A 19,142-nucleotide genomic window follows, 5' to 3' on the forward strand; every position below is an offset into this window, starting at 1 on the left:
TTAAGCATCATAAGGGAAAAGCGCAGATGAAGAGCAACACATCGAGTGAACCAGGCAGAGCTGCAGCATTTTTTTGGCATTAACCCACTAATCCTTGCATGGTTACAGATGTAAGGATCTCAGGGTGGGAGGTTGGGTGGAGTGAGATTTACACTTCTGCGTCTTTGCTTTTTGTGAGCCTATGTGTGGGCAAAGTAAAGCAAAGCTGAATGGTTTCCAGACATTTCTATTGGTAAAATTACCTAGTCAGTAGAATCTGGAATGGTGATTAGAACCTGGGTAATGATGGCTGTTATCCTTATTCTGCTTGCAGGACGAATGCCTTAGCTCCAGCTCTCCAGCCCAGGCTTCCCACACCCAGCCTGCCCCTGCGCGTCACTCCGATCCTGACATTGAACTCACAACAACCCGGACCGAGAAGACTGCCAAAAAAACTCCAGCTATTCTTCTTCATCCTCACTAACAATTTGGTAATGAAGTATTGATTTCCACTCCCCTGCTTATGGACGGTATTAGATTTTCATTGATAAACTGCACTGGGGCTGTCTGGTCTCCACTGTCCCTTTTTGCTGTCACTAAAACAAAGTGCCACTGAAGTAAGATAATGACTGAGAGCATTGATGTACTTATTTCGTCAATTTGTAACTCCTGACAGGAAAAAAAAAAATATTTCTTCATAGTTTTAATGTCCAAGCGTGCTACACAAGATGCAGTCACATTGGAAGCTTTACTTTTCATGGTAATGTCCATTTCCTATTTATAACCCCTTTGGGATAGTTTGTCTAAAGGAAATGTTTCTATTCTGTGCAGCTATTACTGTTGCACCTGGGTTGCCCAATCCAGTCATTGCACTAGGGATCAATACATCACAGTAAGTACAAGAATTATTAAGTTAAAACAGATTCTGAGCCAAAAAAACCTCTGAACAATGTTAATCTTCTGTGCAAGTTGTTCAAATAGTTATGCTTAACCATGTTGCTGCCAAAGATTTGTTTGAAATGGATTATTTTCAGTTTGTTTTATTCCTCATAGATAGATTATATATATATATATATTTAAATCTCCATTCTGGTTTATGGTGAGACATACACGATGGAGTGATTTTTAAACGAAAGCACTATTGTTAGATTATTGAACATTATATAAATATAGGTATATCTATATATAAATATCCCTATATAAATATCTATATATAGATATAAAAGAAATAAGGCTGAATTCATTCTTCAGTTAGGCGAGCGTAAATCTAAAGTTCTCCGTTGTAGTCAGTGGAGTTACATTGGATTTATGCCACCGTAAATGAGATCAGAATCTGGTCTTCACACTCCCTGTCCAGCCTGGCTGGAGAACACAGCTGGCTTAGATTCATAGAGTCACAGAACAGTTTGGGTTGGAAGGGACCTTAAAAGATCATCTAGTTCCAACACCTCCCCTCCTTCCCGCTATGGGCGGGGACACCTTCCACTGGACCAGGTTGCCTCAAGTCAACGGAGACCTGGGGAAAAGGGGGCTACAAAGATGGCAATTTCAGATTTGTGCCTGTAACTTTTTTCATTAAAACTTTAAGGTCCCAATTTTAATTTGTGGAATATTCACGTTAATAATGAGATCTAATTAAGACATCCATTAAAAGCCCGTTAAAGTTAATTTAACGTAAAAATTCCAATAGAACTGTATTAGATTTTCTCCATTAAATTAACGTTATGGATTTTTAACGGATGTCTTAATTATACATTATTATTAACGGGAATACTGTATTACACAGATTAAAATCGGGTCCCGAGTCAACTCACAAAACCTTCCAGGATATGCTAATGTCACAAGCCTCACGTTACCTAGTGCACAGCTTGGAAAACCAGGCACAGCCCTGCTTGCTCTCGTTGAGCATCTCCTCGCAGCGAAAGCAACCTCTGGTAGACAAATCCATCTCTGCGTTTAACGATGAACTTCCCTTATTCTCAGAGGGAAAATAAGTCTGAATCAAGCTGTAAATCGCTACTCTGTTGCAAATGAAATATTCAAAGCATGCTAGGCACAAGTGGAGAAGAGGATCTTCCTCAAATACGACAGGGCTTTGGGGTGTCTTTTACTATTGTTTTGGTTTAGACATTCAAGGATAGAATTGAAGCACAGCACTCACAAAATCAGACAAAACATGTTAACTGTGTTCGCCATGGCCTGTGCAGAAGGGCCTGTTTTGTCATTGTTTGGGAAATTTTGACATGATCCCTAAACTCAACATGGAGGAGAAAAAAAGGCCCTTCTTATTTACCTCCTAGGGAAAGTGTTGCCCTTATGCCACATATAATAGCAAATTGCTTTTTTTATGGCATGCATAACCTAGATGGGAAAAAATATGGCGCTTGAGGGAAGGAGGGAAAAAGTAAATGAAGTTCCAGGAATGTCATTCTGAAGTAATGAGGCATGGACAGAAAATATACCCCTCACATCATCGGATTGAGATGGCAGTCGAAATAGCTTCATTGAAGTGTCAGCACTCATCCATCAATCAATCATCCACAAGGAAAAATAGCGACAGTACAACGGGGCGGCTTTTATGGGATTTACTCATGGGCATAGGGAATAGCAGCTCAAATGTAGTTCTGACATGAAAAGCAAGGTGCTGATATTATTTTTTATGATGGGAGGATCATAAAGTGAATTGAGAACAGTGAGGTCTGTCTTTGCTTAACCTATTCAACTGGAAATGAACGGAGCTCAACTGGAAACGAGCAGAGCCTTCAGATGGGTTAAGATTGAAGCCTGCGCCGTGCTGAGCACCGGCCACTGACAACAAAATTCTATTAAAGCAAAATCAATGCATTAGCATCAAGCTCCTCAGAAGCCGTTAAATCGCACAGCCCAGTTCAGAGTTATTAAGTGAAGTTGTGCAAGGTGGGTCCTGCAGCACAGACCCCAAAGCAGTGAGCACTGCAGTGAAATGCCACTTGAGAGAATCCACATGTGTATCTCCAGCCCTGTGTCTTTCCCCAGGCTTTTGGATACTGTAGAAAAAAATATCTGGCTTGTTTCATCATCCAGTGGGTGAAGTTCTCACTGGCTTCAGATGAACCCCAATCCTGTGCCCTGTTGCAGATGAGCATTTTGCTCTCTGCTTTAGAGAAACCTTCATGCAGTGTGTTTTGCCCTTTGCAGCTATGGCCAAGCTACACAAATGCCAACAAGGGCTCTGAAGAGGGTGGTGCTTTGCCTCAGCCAGCTCCCAGTGCTCAGGTCTGGGGCTCCTTGGAGCACCAGATTCTCAGTTTGGGGTGAAAAGAGGCTTCCCTGGTGCCCCATAACCAGTGAGCGGCAGGCTCATGGTGACAATAGGGAAATGGTTCCACCAATGGCTACCCCAGCTCCAGCTGTGCCAGTACCTGAGATCCCAGTTTTTTGGGAGGGCTGATTCCCCTCGAGGGAGGTCCGGCTGGCCCAGCAGCGTGTTTTGCTCTGGAGGCTTCACTCTGGCACAGACAAGTGCAGGAACAGCTACTTCATTTAAAATCTGGCCACAAACCTTTATTACACAGTGCTAAAACTTGATTATTTTGCCTGCATCGCTGTCCCCTGGGAACATTTTAGGTAGACATTTGAATTAAGTGATTTTTTTGGTTTGGTGGTTGTTGTTCTTTTACACTATGATATAAAAAAAGAAAATGTATGTCTCTTCTCTCTCCTCCTCTATACAAAACTGGATGAGTTGATAGTTTATCTGTCATATAAATCAGGTAACACAGAAAATCATTGCATCTTTTCTCTGTCGTATCTACTCAATATCTATCGTTCTGACTTTTATTCTTATTGGAGATCATCAAAACATTAATTAAAAGCCTGGTGATCAAACAGCCAAATATTTATGATTCACGTCCTTGCTTATTAACAAGTGGCATATTGATACACCACATATCCAAGCTGTTTATGCACTTGTACTGCAATAAAGCAGTAAGAATTGTTACCCTTACACACTGCTTTAAGAGATTTATTCATAAATCAGAGCTCCCTTCCTGCCACCATCTATGTCAGCATAAGTCACATCACCTTAAAAACAAACAAAACAAAAAGTTTTATTTTAAAAGAAGGAGACTTAATTAGCATCTCCTTGGAGCTTAATAAGTAAGAACTCCAGTGGATCAGACTCAGGTGATTTTTCCAGGCTCTTATTATTTAAGCTGAGAGGGAGAAGGACACTTAACTTTAAAAATGGCTGTCATTAGTACAATAATAATTGTTAGGGTTAAAAAAAAACAACCAACCTTTGAGAATCCACTAACAAACCTGCCCAGTAATTACTTGTCAATGCAACTTATCATGGGTTTTATTACCTACTTGTGAATGTATTTACAAGACTGACCTCCACAGCTTTTTTTAGAGATCATGGAGGATAGAAGAAGTCATTTTAAAAAAATCAATAATTATATATTAACACAGCAGGGGTTGAAGCCTTCCAAGCCAGTTTTACAGGCTACTGAGTCAACTCTCACACGTGCAGATGGCAAGATTGGCTCCACAATTTTTTAGTTTTTTTTTTAATATTCTTAATGGTGCTTTGAGAAAGTGCCATACCTATTGACTCATTTATACCTACAGTTAGTTCCTAGAACAAAAGGGGTACTTCCACTGGGAAGCATCCATGTGGGCTTTGCACAGAAAGCAAGCAGCACTTGGTGACTGGGAAAGCACAAAAGTAAGAGTTCAGGCCCAGGGCAGCCTGTGGATGAGAGCTAATGAGGCCAGGTTTGCTTACTACAGCTAATTACTAATGGCCTAGTCCTGCCATGAAATTGCTGCTCTGGTTCCAGCACAGCAGCCTGGGTCAGCCCTCAGTTTGGTCTGGCTGTGAATGTTATCTTGCAACCAGACCTGTTGAGAAAACATAAGGGAATGAAAGACAGCAACCTAACTTTTGGCAGAGATTTCCTCCCAGAAAAGACATGGCTGCTTGGTGCCTGAAGCCAGGCTGGGCTGAGGCCCCCATCCCTGTCCTCTCTCCACCTGCCATCATAACTCTCAAGCTGGAGGAAGTGCCTGGGCTAAGTGGAGGTGGATCTCCATCACATGGGGCTTTTGTCTTCACAAACAGATATACGATGCAATTTATATTTAAAATTCTCTCTATAAAGACAGTATTGATCACAGATTCCAGATCAATAGGTTGCAATTACAGGAGGCTTTAAAGGCCATCTGTCCCCAAGCAAGAGCACTGAGATAACCACCTTTATATAGTTTGAAAAAGTGCTGCTGGTATGCGCCCACCCTCTTACAGTACAACCTGACATTATTTTTGCTCCTAGGAAGCTGTGTTTAGGAGTTACATAGAGTTGTAATTCCTGGTTTCTGGCCACCCAGGAGGAGACCTCAGACCAGCCATCATTTGGTTTCAAAGTTACAACAGGGTCAGTGACATTGTGGGTTTGTTGGTCTGGTTTTCTTGCTCCCCGTCACAATTTATCCTACAAGCTGCAAATGTCCTTTTGCCAAACCTCTGTCCTCAGCTGAAAACGATCAGCAAGAGGTTACTGAATTTCACTAAAACTAAGAACTTTTCAGTAATGGTGCTGAAGAGCTTGACCTGAATATTGGTAGGCATAAACTGAGCCTTTTCTGTATGTGACAGCTTGGGCCACAGCAAATGCAGTATTTTTAAACTTGCAACTAAGGAATAAATGACATGTATCTAGAGGCAGATTCTCATTCGCATCTCATCAAACTGAGGTCCTAATTTGTTAGCACCTGAGGTCTATCCATTGATGATCCTGGATAAGTCATGGGATACTGATTCCAGAAAGAAATGCTTCATGGGCTTTCTTGTTAATTCTTCTGTTAATCGTTTCCCGCAGTGGTTGACTTCACACCAGCACACAGAATTTAGGATTTTCTTCTCTGATCATCTCCTGCAGGAAAGTGAAAGAATACAAAAGTTAAAAGTAGTGGGTTTACAATGACAACAGAAGGCACTGTACCTTTGTAAATGAACACATGCCAAGTGCAAAATCCTGGGCAGAGGGTGTGCGTCCCACACACACTGTGTCACATCCCGCCAGCACGTTCCTCAGCTTCCCTGCAACCGCCTCCCTCCCATTTCATTTGTCTTCAGCTTTACTTATACCAGCTTCAAAAAAACAGAAGCCAGATTCTGATTTCATTTGTTCTGGTGTAAATTCAGAGCTACTCCTTCAAATTCAGTGTATTTATCCTCCAACTCCAAATGCTGTCCTCATGGACCTAACCTTGAATTCCTAACATGTTTAGATGGTTTTGAAAGCAACTTCAGCAAACAGTCTCTAGCTCCATGCAGATTAAATCCAAGGCACAGTCTGAACTTCAGAAGTTTTATAGTTATGTCAGGGAAGTGATTGCAAAACTTTGTCATTGATGTGACTATGCTGGTAAAAGTCCTGATGTAAAAACAGTTGTATCGCTATAAAGCACTTTATAATGGTACAGCTTATTTTGCTTTGCTGGACCACTTTTATACCAGTGCAAGCACTTTTATCCCAGTATACTACAGTCTACACTAGTGGTCATTTTTGTTTTAACTGCACTGGCAAAAATGTGAAGAATAGATGGAGTTTAAGATGACACTGTGTTTTCCTGTACCAAAGTGTCTGTACAACATTTTCTTTGAGAGTTATTTTTAAAAGCGAAATAACTGTACCAGTGGACTTAACTGCAAAGTAATAAACTTCCAGTTCATCATCACTCTCAGCTCATGAAATGTCTCCAGGCCTTTGTAAAAAGCCCTGTTTAAGACAACAGATTAAATACTAATCCTGGCAGATCCTACATCTCCACTTGAGTTCATACCATCTAGCTGAGCAAATTTTTCTTTTCTTCTACCCCCCCCCCCCCCCTTTTTTTTTTTATCTAAGTAAAGGCAACAAATTCTTTCATTCTTAGATGAGATAGCAGGGGGGAAAGAAACAATATTTTCTTTAAAATAGCAAAAAAATTATCTCTTGCCAAAATGCAGCTACATGAGATGCAAGGAATGCTTTCCCTTGAAAGCCACATACATCTCCACGTGGGCATCAGCCCCCTGTGAGGGACGTATTTACAGTAGTTAAACACCCATGCGATTGTCTCACATGTGGAAGATTCATATGAGCAATGCTTTCACTTTCTAACAGGTCCATGTAACATTTAAAAAATACATATCTGCATATATCTAAGTAGATATGCAGCTATATACAGATGCCTGCCCCTCCATACATTGATATATCCATGCATACACCAGCACACTGTATGTGTCTGTGTGTGTGTGTATTGGTTTGTAAACAGGAAGGATTCCGTGGCTGAAGTAACAGCTGGGCACTGTTGGCACCGAGCAAAGCAGCAGATATCTTCAGGATGTACAATGCAGTATTTTGGCTTTACAATGCAGCAAATGCTGGAATGTGCAATACAGGTTGCAAAAGCTGACAAGCTAAACAGTTCTTATCTGGCTCAGGGTACTTCACTGTCATATGTCTCTGGTACAATACACCCTTTTGTCTCGTGCTCAGGCACCACTTATTAATCCTTTGTTATGTTGTTGTTGGGGGTTTTTTTCTGCACATTTGTTTTGGGTTTTATTATCTTGAACATGTCAGCACGAATCAGGAGAGATCCACCCCCATTTTAAAGAACAGACCATAGCTGGCCATAATATGACCGTTTCGCTCTGCCCCAGCGCTTGTGGTATGTAGTAAGTTTGTTATTGGCAGCATCTTCAGGTTACATCTGTGACCCATGGTGTTAGGTCTAGAATTTTGTAATAAAAAAAAATAAAATAAATAAAAATAAAAATTTAAAAAAACTAGAAAGGGAAAAAAAAAAGGCAAGAAAGAAAAGAAAATCAAAAGCTCATTTCTCTTTAAAGAATAATAATAATAAAAAAGTATGTACCACAAATCGCAAACAGGAAAAGATTAAACACATTTTTTATATTAACAACACAAATGGGACTCCTTTCCGAGAGGACTCACAGTGACTTTATCTGTAGAATGTTTTGGTGCTTCTGCACTAATTTTGTAATAAGTGCATGCTGTATAGAATATAATTTGCCTGTATCCTTAGAGTGGAAAGGGAGGGAGGGCGGGGGGAGGGGGGGGAACAAGCTGCTTTCCATTGTGCACTGCAGCTTGTTTGGATGAAAAGTTGCGCCTTTGATGCATTTTTATACTGTACATATTTGTATATATTACCTAAATTGCCATGTTATGAACACAGATTTTGTTATATTTGCTTGTTTCAGTTTCCTACAAAAATTGGTCCATAACGGGGGGATTTTTTGTTTATTTCTCCCCCACACACCCCTAGAAAATATGCTTGTAATTTTTGTTTGTTTTCTTGGTCATCATCTGTTACCGGCTCACAAAGGATCAGAGATGGGGTCTGGAGCAACTCTGAGTCCGTGTTTGCATGAGACCTGCCCAGTCGCTGGCTATAGAGGGGGCTGGCGGTGGGCGAGGGTCAATCCAAGTTGCGCTGTGCCGGCATGCTGAGTCCCGCGGGGAACTCGCACACCTCCAATTGTTCTCTTTGTATTTTATCTAATAGTGCCTGATTACTTTTTTTATTATTATTTGTTAGTACCCTCTTGTCGGAACAGTTTGTAATTGTCACAATTTGAAGCATTAGCTTCATTCTGCTTTCACGACCTGTCATTCCGCTCCCCCCCACCGCGATGCTCCGCGCACGTTCCAAACGCGCTCGCCGGCCACCCGGGCCTGCTCTCGCAGGGTGCCCGCAGCCTCCTGGGGCGGCCGCAGCGGGGGTGGGGCTACGGCGGCCGGGCTGTCAATCACCTCGCGGGGGCGGGCAGCCGGCCCCTCGCTGGGACCCGGTCTGTTGCGCCACCTAGCGGCCGCGATGTTTCACGACAGGCACCCCCCTGACCGCGGCCGAACCCGCTCTGAGCTCCGCTCCCAACCCACTCGTCCAGCCCCGTGCCGCCACAGGCCGACACCAAGCGCACCGAGCGGCGTTGCTGCTTGCTAAACAAGTTCCTCGTCGTGTCTGCCGGCCGAGCCGGCTGCTCTGAACAATTTGTTCCCCGCAAGACCAGCGGAGCTGGCTGCATCAATGCTTTGGCTCCCCCCCTAAACCAGCGGAGCTGGCTGTTCTGAGCGCTTTGGGCCCCCCATATCAGTGGAGCTGGCAGGTCTGAGTATTTTGGACCCCCTAAACTAGCGGAGCTGGCTGCTCTGAGTGCTTTGCATCTCCCCATATAAGTGGAGCTGGCTGCTCTGAGTGCTTTGCCCCCCGCCAAACAGGCAGAGCTGGCTGCTCTGAGCGCCTGGGTCCCCCCAGACGAGTTACTCCCAATGAGATCCGTGTATCTTGTCAAATTTAAACCAGGTCAAACCCACTCACTTGAAGCCCCCTTCTGAGTGGCAGGAAGGTGCATTCCCGTCCATTTAAGATGTGTTTCTGCCTCTGCCTTTGCAGCCTTGAAATCTCTTAACGGTGATTTTTTTTTTTCCTTTTTCCTTGTATTTTTACCGTGGTAAATACATTGAGGGGGGGTGGGGAAAAAAAAATCCCTCAACTTTATCCCAGCAAACATTACTTTTTGTGCCCGGGGATTTTTCATTTCATTTTATTTTATTTTTTAATAAAAATCACTGCAGTTTTAGAACTGTAATTAAAGCTCTGAATAATAGATCACACATCTTTATCTGTTGTGTTTAAAAAGGGGGGGGGGGGGGGGGGGTGGGAGCGAAGGGGGAAATAGCCCAAACTGTTCACATAATCCTGAATGCCTCATTTCCATAAAAAAGGTTCCTATACATATATTATTTACATTTTTAAACATGGTAATTCTTTCCTTTGTGGCACAAAATGTCTCTTTTCCACTGCAGCTATTGGGAAGCGACTGCTCACATCTGAAATGTTATCATAATTTGCATCAGGAAACCCAACTGCAGACATTAAGGACTTGGGTGTGTTCAATTATGATTTTGCTGGAGGCTGTCCCTCATTCTAATGCTGCACTCATTGAACTACCTTTCTGAAATCTAGCTGATACGGTTCACCATAGACATGCTTCACAACATCATTAGCTTTGCAAATGGCTTCATTTCAGTCAATGCAGACTTCAGTTTTGGCCAATTGTAAAATGGAAATTTGAAAAGGGAATGAAAAAAAAAAAAAAACAGATGCACTTAAAACATGAAAAGAATTATTTATATGATAAAAATATATTTAGATTTTCAAAGCACAAGACTGAACAGAAGTGCTCTTTTTATGCTTTCTGAAGATGTTACTGTTAAAAGTCTTTCTACATCAGGCTTAATAAATCTGTAATGACATTTGATGGATTGATTTTTGTGTGGGTTTTTCTTTTCTCTATCCCCCCCCCCCCGCTCCCGATTTCTCTGCAGAGAAAGAAAAGGACTGACCTGGAGAGGCTGTGGGAGTGAAAAAACCACAGGAATGTGCCTGTTTCAGTAAAACTCACGAACGATTTCTAGCAGCCTCCTTTCCCTTAAATAATAATTGCTTAAAATAAGAAAAGGAAGAAAAAAATACATATCCAACTACACAACCCTGCATTTGTTTCTATGGATCTCTTTCCCTCATCTGGCTCCTCTGACCACTCCATGCCTGGGTTATTTATGGTGTAATCTACAGCGAGGCATTGGGCTGCTGTCACACAAATTCAAGGCTCGCTAGCCATAAACCAGGCATGATTGAGATACCAAACCCCCTTCTCTCCAGTACTCCACCTCAGACGAATGGTTTGGTTTAACACTTAGTTTCCCTAAGCACTCCTTTGTCCCCCATAACGTCCCCGGAGTGGGGTGATGTGTCATGCGCCAGAGTACGGCACCACACGCCACTGCCACCCGGCCACAGTGAGTTATTTACTGCTGATGAATCAAAGCTCTCCGTGGCAGATTCCTGAGACTTGTACTCATTAAATTTTGATGGGTGCAGTATCACCTGTTAGCCATGTTTAATTGCTGCTGCTCCTCCTTACCATGATAAAATGTACAAGTTGCAGAACAGCCCATCTCATGTCAGCCAGCTGTGTGGACATTGTCCTGAGTGAAGAGCACCCTTTCTGAGCTGCTGCCAAGCTTTCAGTCACATCCACATGCTCTCCAGTCACTGAAGGACAGGGTAGTTGTCCCCACTCGGAGAGGAGGGAAGTGCTGACTGTGTCCTCCCCACCCTACCATCACCCTTCTCCCTGGATTTCCTCTATATCTTCTGCCTTTCCCAAGCCCCCTTCGGGGTCTCTCTAGCCTTGCATGGAGGGCAGGAGTCACCAGGGTGTCAGTCAACCCTTCTTCAGCTGCCCATTGGCATCATGCAGAGCCAAATCTGATGAAAGGGTCTGCACCATTCTTGCCCACCACCTGCTCCTGGGTGACCATCCCACACACATGGGCACCCACGGCTGACCCACCAGGCACCCTTCAGCTCTTCCACAATGGGTAGTTCGTTAGCAGTTACACTTAGGAGACAGTGCCTTGGATCCTGCAACACTGACTTCTTTTTTTTTAAGTGATTTTTTTTTAAAGGGATATATTGCACACATTTCAAGAAACCCCTCCAGGGTAAAATAAAAAATATATATGGATGGCTAAAATAACAAATGAATCATAAAACTTAGAGATGGAAAAGGACTATTAGATCATCCAATTTATCTTGCTGTCTGCCAATACAGGTTTGCTCCCCGCAGACCGCTCCCCAGGGCTTTGTCTAGCCTTTCTGACTTAGCTCCAGTACACAGGGTCCTCTGCCACTTTCCAGGGAAGAACAGTTAATGGTTTAGGCATGTTTTATAGGTACAGGGCCAAATCCTGGCCTGAAGGGAGTCCCACCTGCGAGGCACACAGGCATTGACCCCAATGTTTTAGTGACACCACAAAGCAGCAATACATGCACCACTCAAGCATGTGTCCACCTTGTGCCCTTGCACAGCCTTGTGAGGCTGTGGGGCCAGGACTGTGGTCCTCAAGGAGCCACATCCCCTCTGTCCTAAAGCCTTGGATCTGGCCAGCTGGGAAGGATCGAAGCTGGGCAGGATCAAGCACCTCCCCATGCTGCAACATTCCCATCTTGATGGAGACTGCCAAAGCAGCTGTAGGCAGCTCACAGCAGGCGTAAGAAACTGCTCTAATTTATTCCAAGGATTTTAACTTGTATCTCTCTCTCTTTTTTTTTTTTTTTTAATTATTGGTGATGCACTCCTACAGAACAAACAAACAAATAAAATCAACCTTCCGCTTCTCAGATGGATGTTTTGGCTACAGGGCAACTTCGAAAGCTGGTTCAGTTGTTTTTGCTTTCATTTCTTGCTGCTCCTTAAAACTGTCTTGATTTAATAAAAGTTAAATGTTTTCATAGGAAAATCAGGCTGGGTGGTTTGTGATTCTTTTATGTACAACACGAATATTACATTATTCAACAATTCAGGAATAAATTGAATTCTGTCTACCTTTGCTGAATGCTTTACAATTTAAATAGCTGGTCTGACGGTGGAGTCCAGGTACTGAGGAGAGATCAATAAACTCCAGAAGGGTACCAAGGTCATGGTACAAAGGACTTCAGGTGGGACATCACTGCATCTGTGTGAGGCAGAGGAGGAGAGCCTGGGACCAGGCATGGGTTTGCCATGCCAGATGTGGGATTATCAGACTCAGCTTCCTGAAACAAAACAGAAAGAGCCCATGGCTTGCTCTGAAATTTAAAAGCACAGAAGTGCCACCCGAGCTGGCTTCGCTTCACAGACAGTTGTGTGTGCCACCCTGATCGTCTCCATGGGTGAGGGCCTGCCTGGGATGGGGCCTCTGCATGAGGCCATCTCTTAACAGCTGGGCACAGACTGAGCTTTCCTGGGTGTTTGCACATGGCTGAGGTCTGAGGAATGGCTGCTGAGCACACCACAGCTGGCACAGCCACCTGAGAGGTGTATGTCACTCAGGGCAGTTTAGTAGGAAGATTTATGGTCAGAAAAATGAAAGATTAGAGGAACAAAAGGCAACCCTACAGACCCTCAGCATCTGTTAGCAGCTCACACTGACTTCTCAGCTGCGGCTCAGAGGCAATTCTGGAGCAGATCAGGTGTTTAACTGAGTTCCAGAGCGCAGGCTGAGGACAGGAAAAGCTGCAAAGGAAAAAGTCTTCATGGAGAGAGAAGCAACAAATATCTCAATATGTGGGAAAAGCAATCCAAAATTAAAGATACATTTCAGGTTGTGTCACATTGCTCCCCAGTACTGGAAAGATCTTGATGGTGATGGGGATCCTCCCAGGACGCAGCACACGCAGACACCCACACCGCTGGCACTTATCCCACGCAGGATAATGAGCTGGGACACCCTCTCCTCTGCCATTCTCCAGTTCCCACTGTTTGTCCTGCAAAGCACACTTGAGTCCCTAAAATACTGAATGCATCCCATGTCTGAAGGGGCCTTGTGAGGGAGGAGGAGGATTCTTGTGGAGATGATCAGATAAACCTCAACATTAACAAGAACATTTGGGAAACAAAGGCTGCCTACACACGGAAAATATTTTTTGCAACGGTACTGTCACTTGAAAGGCATTTACAAGATTTTTAGTACAGAAAAGACATACTTGTGCTGGTGAAATGGTGCTGTTCTGGCTGTAATTTGAGACTTTGTCTAGGTGTGGTGATGAACATCACCTTTGACATGTTGGAGAGACTCTGGCCTACAGTGACCCGGCAGAACAGAGCTGCAAAGGAAACATTAAATGACATAAAATACATGTATTCCAGAGAAACAGACCTTAAAGGTGAAGGGCTCCTTTTTAACAAAAAAATTCTGCTAGTTTTTACATTAATCCTCCAATGCTGTTTGTAATGATGCAAATGTAGCCACAGCTCCTCAGCTGGCTACTGGGCTGGCTCTCCAGCAGAAAGTCCTTTTTCGCTGGTAGACTATCACTGAGCTTAATTTCTAAAGCCCTCACAACTGTATTCACTCAATCTGACATTTTGAGTGTGCAGGTCAGTGGTATGGTGAAATTCAGGTGCAACTAAGGTGTCCAGAGACTGGGCTCTAGAATTCCAGTGCAAAAAAATCACTGACAAGCAAGAAAAGGCCCCCAAAAGTCAGAACAAAAACCAACCCCAAAACATATATTGCACCAGGACATTCAAGTGTTCCCATTTAGCTGACAGCAAAGGAACAGTGTCACAAGTGCTTGAGACTTGTTTGTTTGTTTTTCTGAAGTAACTAATGAAATATCAAAACTCAGCCCAGAAAACACTCAGGCTAAATGGACAAAGTGTGAAGTCCCTGAGTGTAGGGAAACGGCAATAATGCTGGGTTAGCAAAGGGGGAAGTCAGTCTCTTTTTTGGTATAAGAAGTCCATCTGCAAGTAATTGTGCTAATGCTTTAAAAATGGTTGGCCCAGACTTTTGGAGTCAAACAGGAAAATAACCAAAATTGTTATTGATAATGAGATTTTTCAACCTGAAAACAGATTCTGTCAAAATGTCAAAGGTCCAGATTTAGGCTCTGCTAAAAGAGACTTTTACAAGACCCATTTGAATAGAAATGTTGAGTCCAATTACCTTTTAACCTCAAATGACAGTTGCAGAGGGAGAGATGAGCAATACAAACCCAAACACAACATTGAAGGCAAATGAGAAAGAGACACAAGAGCAGCCCAATCTCATCCGGATCTGACTTGGTAGAACAGAGCAAGCACACAATGCTAACACTGAGAAGTGCTGGGGGAAGGTGTCTCCATTAAGATGTTATTTGCACTAAAGTTTACCCCAAAAATGAGCCTGGAAAATACATTACCTGGACAATAAAGATAAATGAGAAGTGGCCCTGTACTTCAGTTAACAGAGAACAGAAACCTGTCAGCAGATGCATGAAATCCTGCTGGCTGAAAAGCTGGGGAGGTTCTGGAGGTTTCAGTCAGTGGTAGTTGAAAGGACGTGGAGAGCAGGCAGAAATGCAGGTCTGGTGAAAAGGTATTTCAAAATTAGTTATAATTCCACTGAGTTGTTCTGATCTTCCCTTTTCCTGAACTGTTTATGCTCAGTGTTGAAATTACAGTTTCTTTCAGTTTGCTCAGAAACACTTCGGTTAGCAGTGTTTGATTAGATTGTGGAGGACATACAAACGTATTAAAAAACCAGAAGCACCCTAAACTGAAATAACTTATTTCATGACAAAATGTGAACTTTTTTCTTTGTATTTGCTAAGAAGGGACTTTTTTCCTTCCTTTAAGTGAAAACTAGTTCCTGACTTTCCAGAATTACCAGAAACCCAAGAAATCTCCTGGTTCCTCAGCTCACACAGGCTGCTCTGGTTCGCTACATACCACTCGTTCCAATAAACTGCACTAAAGATGGAGGGGTGAAATCACAGAAAGGTTCTTTGCAAGCAATTATTCAACAAGATGAAAAATCAGTAATTAGGTCATGACTTTCAGAGAGGATTAATGAAAGCATTTTATATGTGCAAAATGAGTTTTAAATACCAAAGTGTTCCAGAATTATTTATTAGACCAGATTTGCTCATGCAAGTAGTTTTGTACCTAAGATTCACAGGGAGAAACGTGTCAGAGAGATGTGTACCACATTATAAAATGCATCATTTCATTAATCATAAAATCCTGAGCAGTCAAAAATAGTGGTAGCCAGAAGCTAAGCTGCACACTGCATCTGCTCTGCAGCAACACGTTTCAGCAAGAATCGATAGAGCAAGAAGAGAAAATTTGAGATAACATTTCTGTACGTACGGATTTCATCTGGTTCATCTCACTTGTCCATAAAGTTTTCTGGTCGTCTGTGATTTCTGCTGCACACATCATTTAAATAGGTCAAAAGTTTTCTGCATGTATGATCTGTTCTGGGGCAGCTCTGCATTTGTTTGATTTTTATCGAGTTGATGTAATTACTAATTAATTTAGGGATCTAAAGTAAACTTGGCCCTAAAACACAGCACCTTCCGCAGAGCGAGGTCTGGCTCCTCCTGGCTCCTCTCGTTTGCGCGCTCGGCTGGTCTCCTCCGTGCTCACATCGCCATCTAATGCCCAAACACGCTCCAAGCTCTCACCAGGAGGACAAGCAGTGAGTACTATGCTTGGCTTTCCCACATGTGATCACAAAACTCCTGAGAGCCACCCCTCGCCACCTAAACAAGTGCACTTAAACAAGTGCAAGTAATAAGACCAGTGATGTGTCCTTTCTAGGGATGCTCCACACATGGCCCGGGGTAACAACCTTTCCCCGTTTTACAGAAGCTGAAAGACCTTCGTGAAGTGTTAAACAATGGAAGAGATTAACTCTTGGAGGCTGAACAGCCCAGCTCAGTCTGGAGCTAGAGATAACGTCAGTGGAAACAAAGGCAGCAGAGTTCTGAAGAGGGAGTGGTGCTACTAAAATCCAGGGTTCCCCAGTTCCAGGCTTCATTATCCTGGGGAAAGATCCAGCTCAGTCGAGAGCTAAGGATGTTGCTTTGCTCTCGTACACAGACCGAACACAAAGCTGCCGTATCTGCCCTCAGCAGATCAAGCTCAGCTCAGCCAGAGCCAGTAACAAAATTAAGGGATGATCTTGAAAGATACCACACCTTTACCTTTAACTCATTAACGAAAGCTAGTGTGGCCAGAAGAGAGGCCAGTGTGGAAGTATGAGATGTGTTACACAATCGTGTGGGTTTTTTTGTTTTGGTGGGGGTCTTTTTGTTTGGTTGGTTTGGTTGTTTGTTTTTTTTTTTCAATGCCATGCTCTACCCAGGAGCCTGCTCTGGAATTATGCTCCAACAGCTATTGATTTTGTAGTATTTCACATAAGACCCAATACTGGACTCAGTATCTACCAATAATGAACTCAGAACTCACAGTGCCTATCAGTCACAGATAACAATGCATGTCAAAATGGGCACTCTTGTAATTAGCATGTAGTTACTCAATCTGCATAATTACACGTGGCAATCATGCTGGTGCATGTTTGGAAATGCTAGATCTCACTTTCCCCAGTAATCCTGAATCATATGAATAGCTTCTGTAGGAACTCCTACTTCAGATGTTATGAATTAATATTAAGATGAAATTGAATTAAATGTACTGATTTTAATGTCATGAATGCACTCATAACTATTTTTTCCCCTGAGAACCATCTGCAATTTAGAGACTTGCTAATCCTAATTAAATGCACTTTTCTCAAGTGTGTGCAAATGAACAGAGAAATCTGCTCAGTAACACGCTTGCATATTTTCCTTTTTCACAAAGGGGAAGAAGAAACTGGTTTGTGATTTAATATTAGATCTTCCTTGCAAGAGAATATGAGCCTTGCTTCTTCAGTTTCAAGCCCTACATTAGTCTATGCATCTTAACTAGCAAGTCATTAGAAGCACAGAAGGTCTCTGGAATAAGGGTTTGTAATGCTGCTCTGAAGTTACAGTCCCTGTACAGAAACAAGTCTTTTAGTTGCTTCCCAGTGTTTTATACAGTAGGTGAAGTCCTCTGATGCTCTGCTTGGAGACAGCAAACCTGGCACAGAGAAGGTCATTATGTAAATAAGTTATCACAAGGCTTCATTGCCATGAGGGTGGTAGAAACTAGAGCAGACCATGGAGTGAGGAGCACATCTCACCAATCCCTCAACTGGAGCAGCTTTATCAGCAACAGTGAAAAGACACACTAGCTTTATGCACTGGCTCCATTTCTTTTTAACCTTGTCCTGCCTCTCAGAGTCTCAACCTATTAACTCAGCTAAGTCTGGGAGTAAGCTTTATCTGAAAAGAACATGTCAGGTGGATGGGGAGCGGGAAAAGTTTTAGCAGTTTCAATGTAGTTACAAAGGAGATAGTTACAAGACAAAAGGAACATGGTAGAACCAAGGGGGAAATGAAAACCACCCACCCACACAGACAATAAACACCACCCCACCCCCAAAACCAAACCAACCAACGAAACAAAAAAAATCTCCAAACTCATACTGCAGCTCTGAAGCCAAAGACTTTTCAACCTTCAGTTAAACACTGTTGTACTCCCTCTCAGGTTTAGTCAGATTTGTTCCTTAATCTGACTTTTGACAGCTTGGTATAAGAAATGTAGGTTTTCAATACCCAGTCACTGGAACACACATCTGTTGCATGTCTACCTTAGCTGAAACTGCTAAAGGCAAAAAGAAGGACCCTTAGGACTCCTAAGAGACACCAAAAGAAAGCCATGGTTTTCAGCAAAAATAACTTGCAATGCTTACGTATCTTGTATCCTGCTAACCATTGTCAATCAGTGCTCCACAGATGAATGCCTTCAGCAGCAAGATTTCAAGACCCCACTGTAAGAACTTGCCCTGTCCAAAAGAAGTGACAGAACCGTATTTTCTTAAGCTACTATGCTTCTACAGTTTTTAACCTGCCCCACCACCCCCCCAACAGCAATGCTTTTACTTAAGAAACCAGTCTAACCCACTTCTACAAACCTTATGACAAACACAGGGCTCAAGCACAGCTTAAACTGTGGCCTCAATGAGGCCATGGTCATAAATGTAAGTGCCCTTATATATAACTGAGTTATATTGGGGATCTCATCAGAGAAGCTTCCTTACTCTTGAGGAGCTGGCCTTTGACAAATCTCTCTGAGCCATCTTCTAAGCTCATAATCATAGAATTGTTAGGGGTGGAAGGGACCTCAAGGATCATCTAGTTCCAACCCCCCTGCCATAGGCAGGGACACCTCACACTAGATCAGGTTGATCACAGCCACATCCAGCCTAGCTTTAGAAACCTTCAGGGATGGAGCTTCTACCACCTCCCTGGGCGATAATCCAGTTTCAAGATATGGTCAGAAGTGTGGGTGAGGTCTGACACCTCAGTTGAGTTCCAAGAATACATCAAACCTGGAAACTTTACAGAACAACATATTTGGTTTCAAAAACCAGTTTAATCCCATACAAATTCTCATGTCTCATGGGGGGGGGGGGAGGGGGAAGAAGGAATAAAAATTTTAAAGAATCATTTTCCCATCACAATTTTATTACCACAAAAAAATCCATACAGTAACTCAATCTCCTTTCTTGAAGGTAAATAACAGAATGGGAAGAAACAAAGTATTTCTTGATTCTTTTAAGAGTTTTCAACCTAAGCCTTACAGATAGATTGTCTGGGTAGTGACTCGGTATTTTGATGTAAGCGATGACACAGGGCCAGAG

At 42.8% G+C, this 19,142-nt stretch overlaps 1 protein-coding gene across 2 annotated transcripts in view; it reads left to right on the plus strand.

Moving 5' to 3' along the window:
* The window catches only part of TSHZ2 (teashirt zinc finger homeobox 2), a 223,504-nt gene extending 219,447 nt beyond the window's left edge, over window positions 1–4,057 (plus strand). For both annotated transcript variants that reach the window (XM_054173362.1, XM_054173364.1), the window contains exon 3: window positions 314–4,057. Coding sequence is in view for 1 of the 2 variants with exons in the window: in XM_054173364.1 (XP_054029339.1) it covers window positions 314–315 (2 nt within the window). In the remaining variant the exon portion in view is untranslated. The remainder of the gene's footprint in view (window positions 1–313) is intronic.
* Window positions 4,058–19,142: the final 15,085 nt, after the last annotated feature.

This window comes from Dryobates pubescens, chromosome 26 (assembly GCF_014839835.1).
Source record: "Dryobates pubescens isolate bDryPub1 chromosome 26, bDryPub1.pri, whole genome shotgun sequence".
In the NCBI taxonomy this organism is placed as follows: domain Eukaryota; kingdom Metazoa; phylum Chordata; class Aves; order Piciformes; family Picidae; genus Dryobates; species Dryobates pubescens.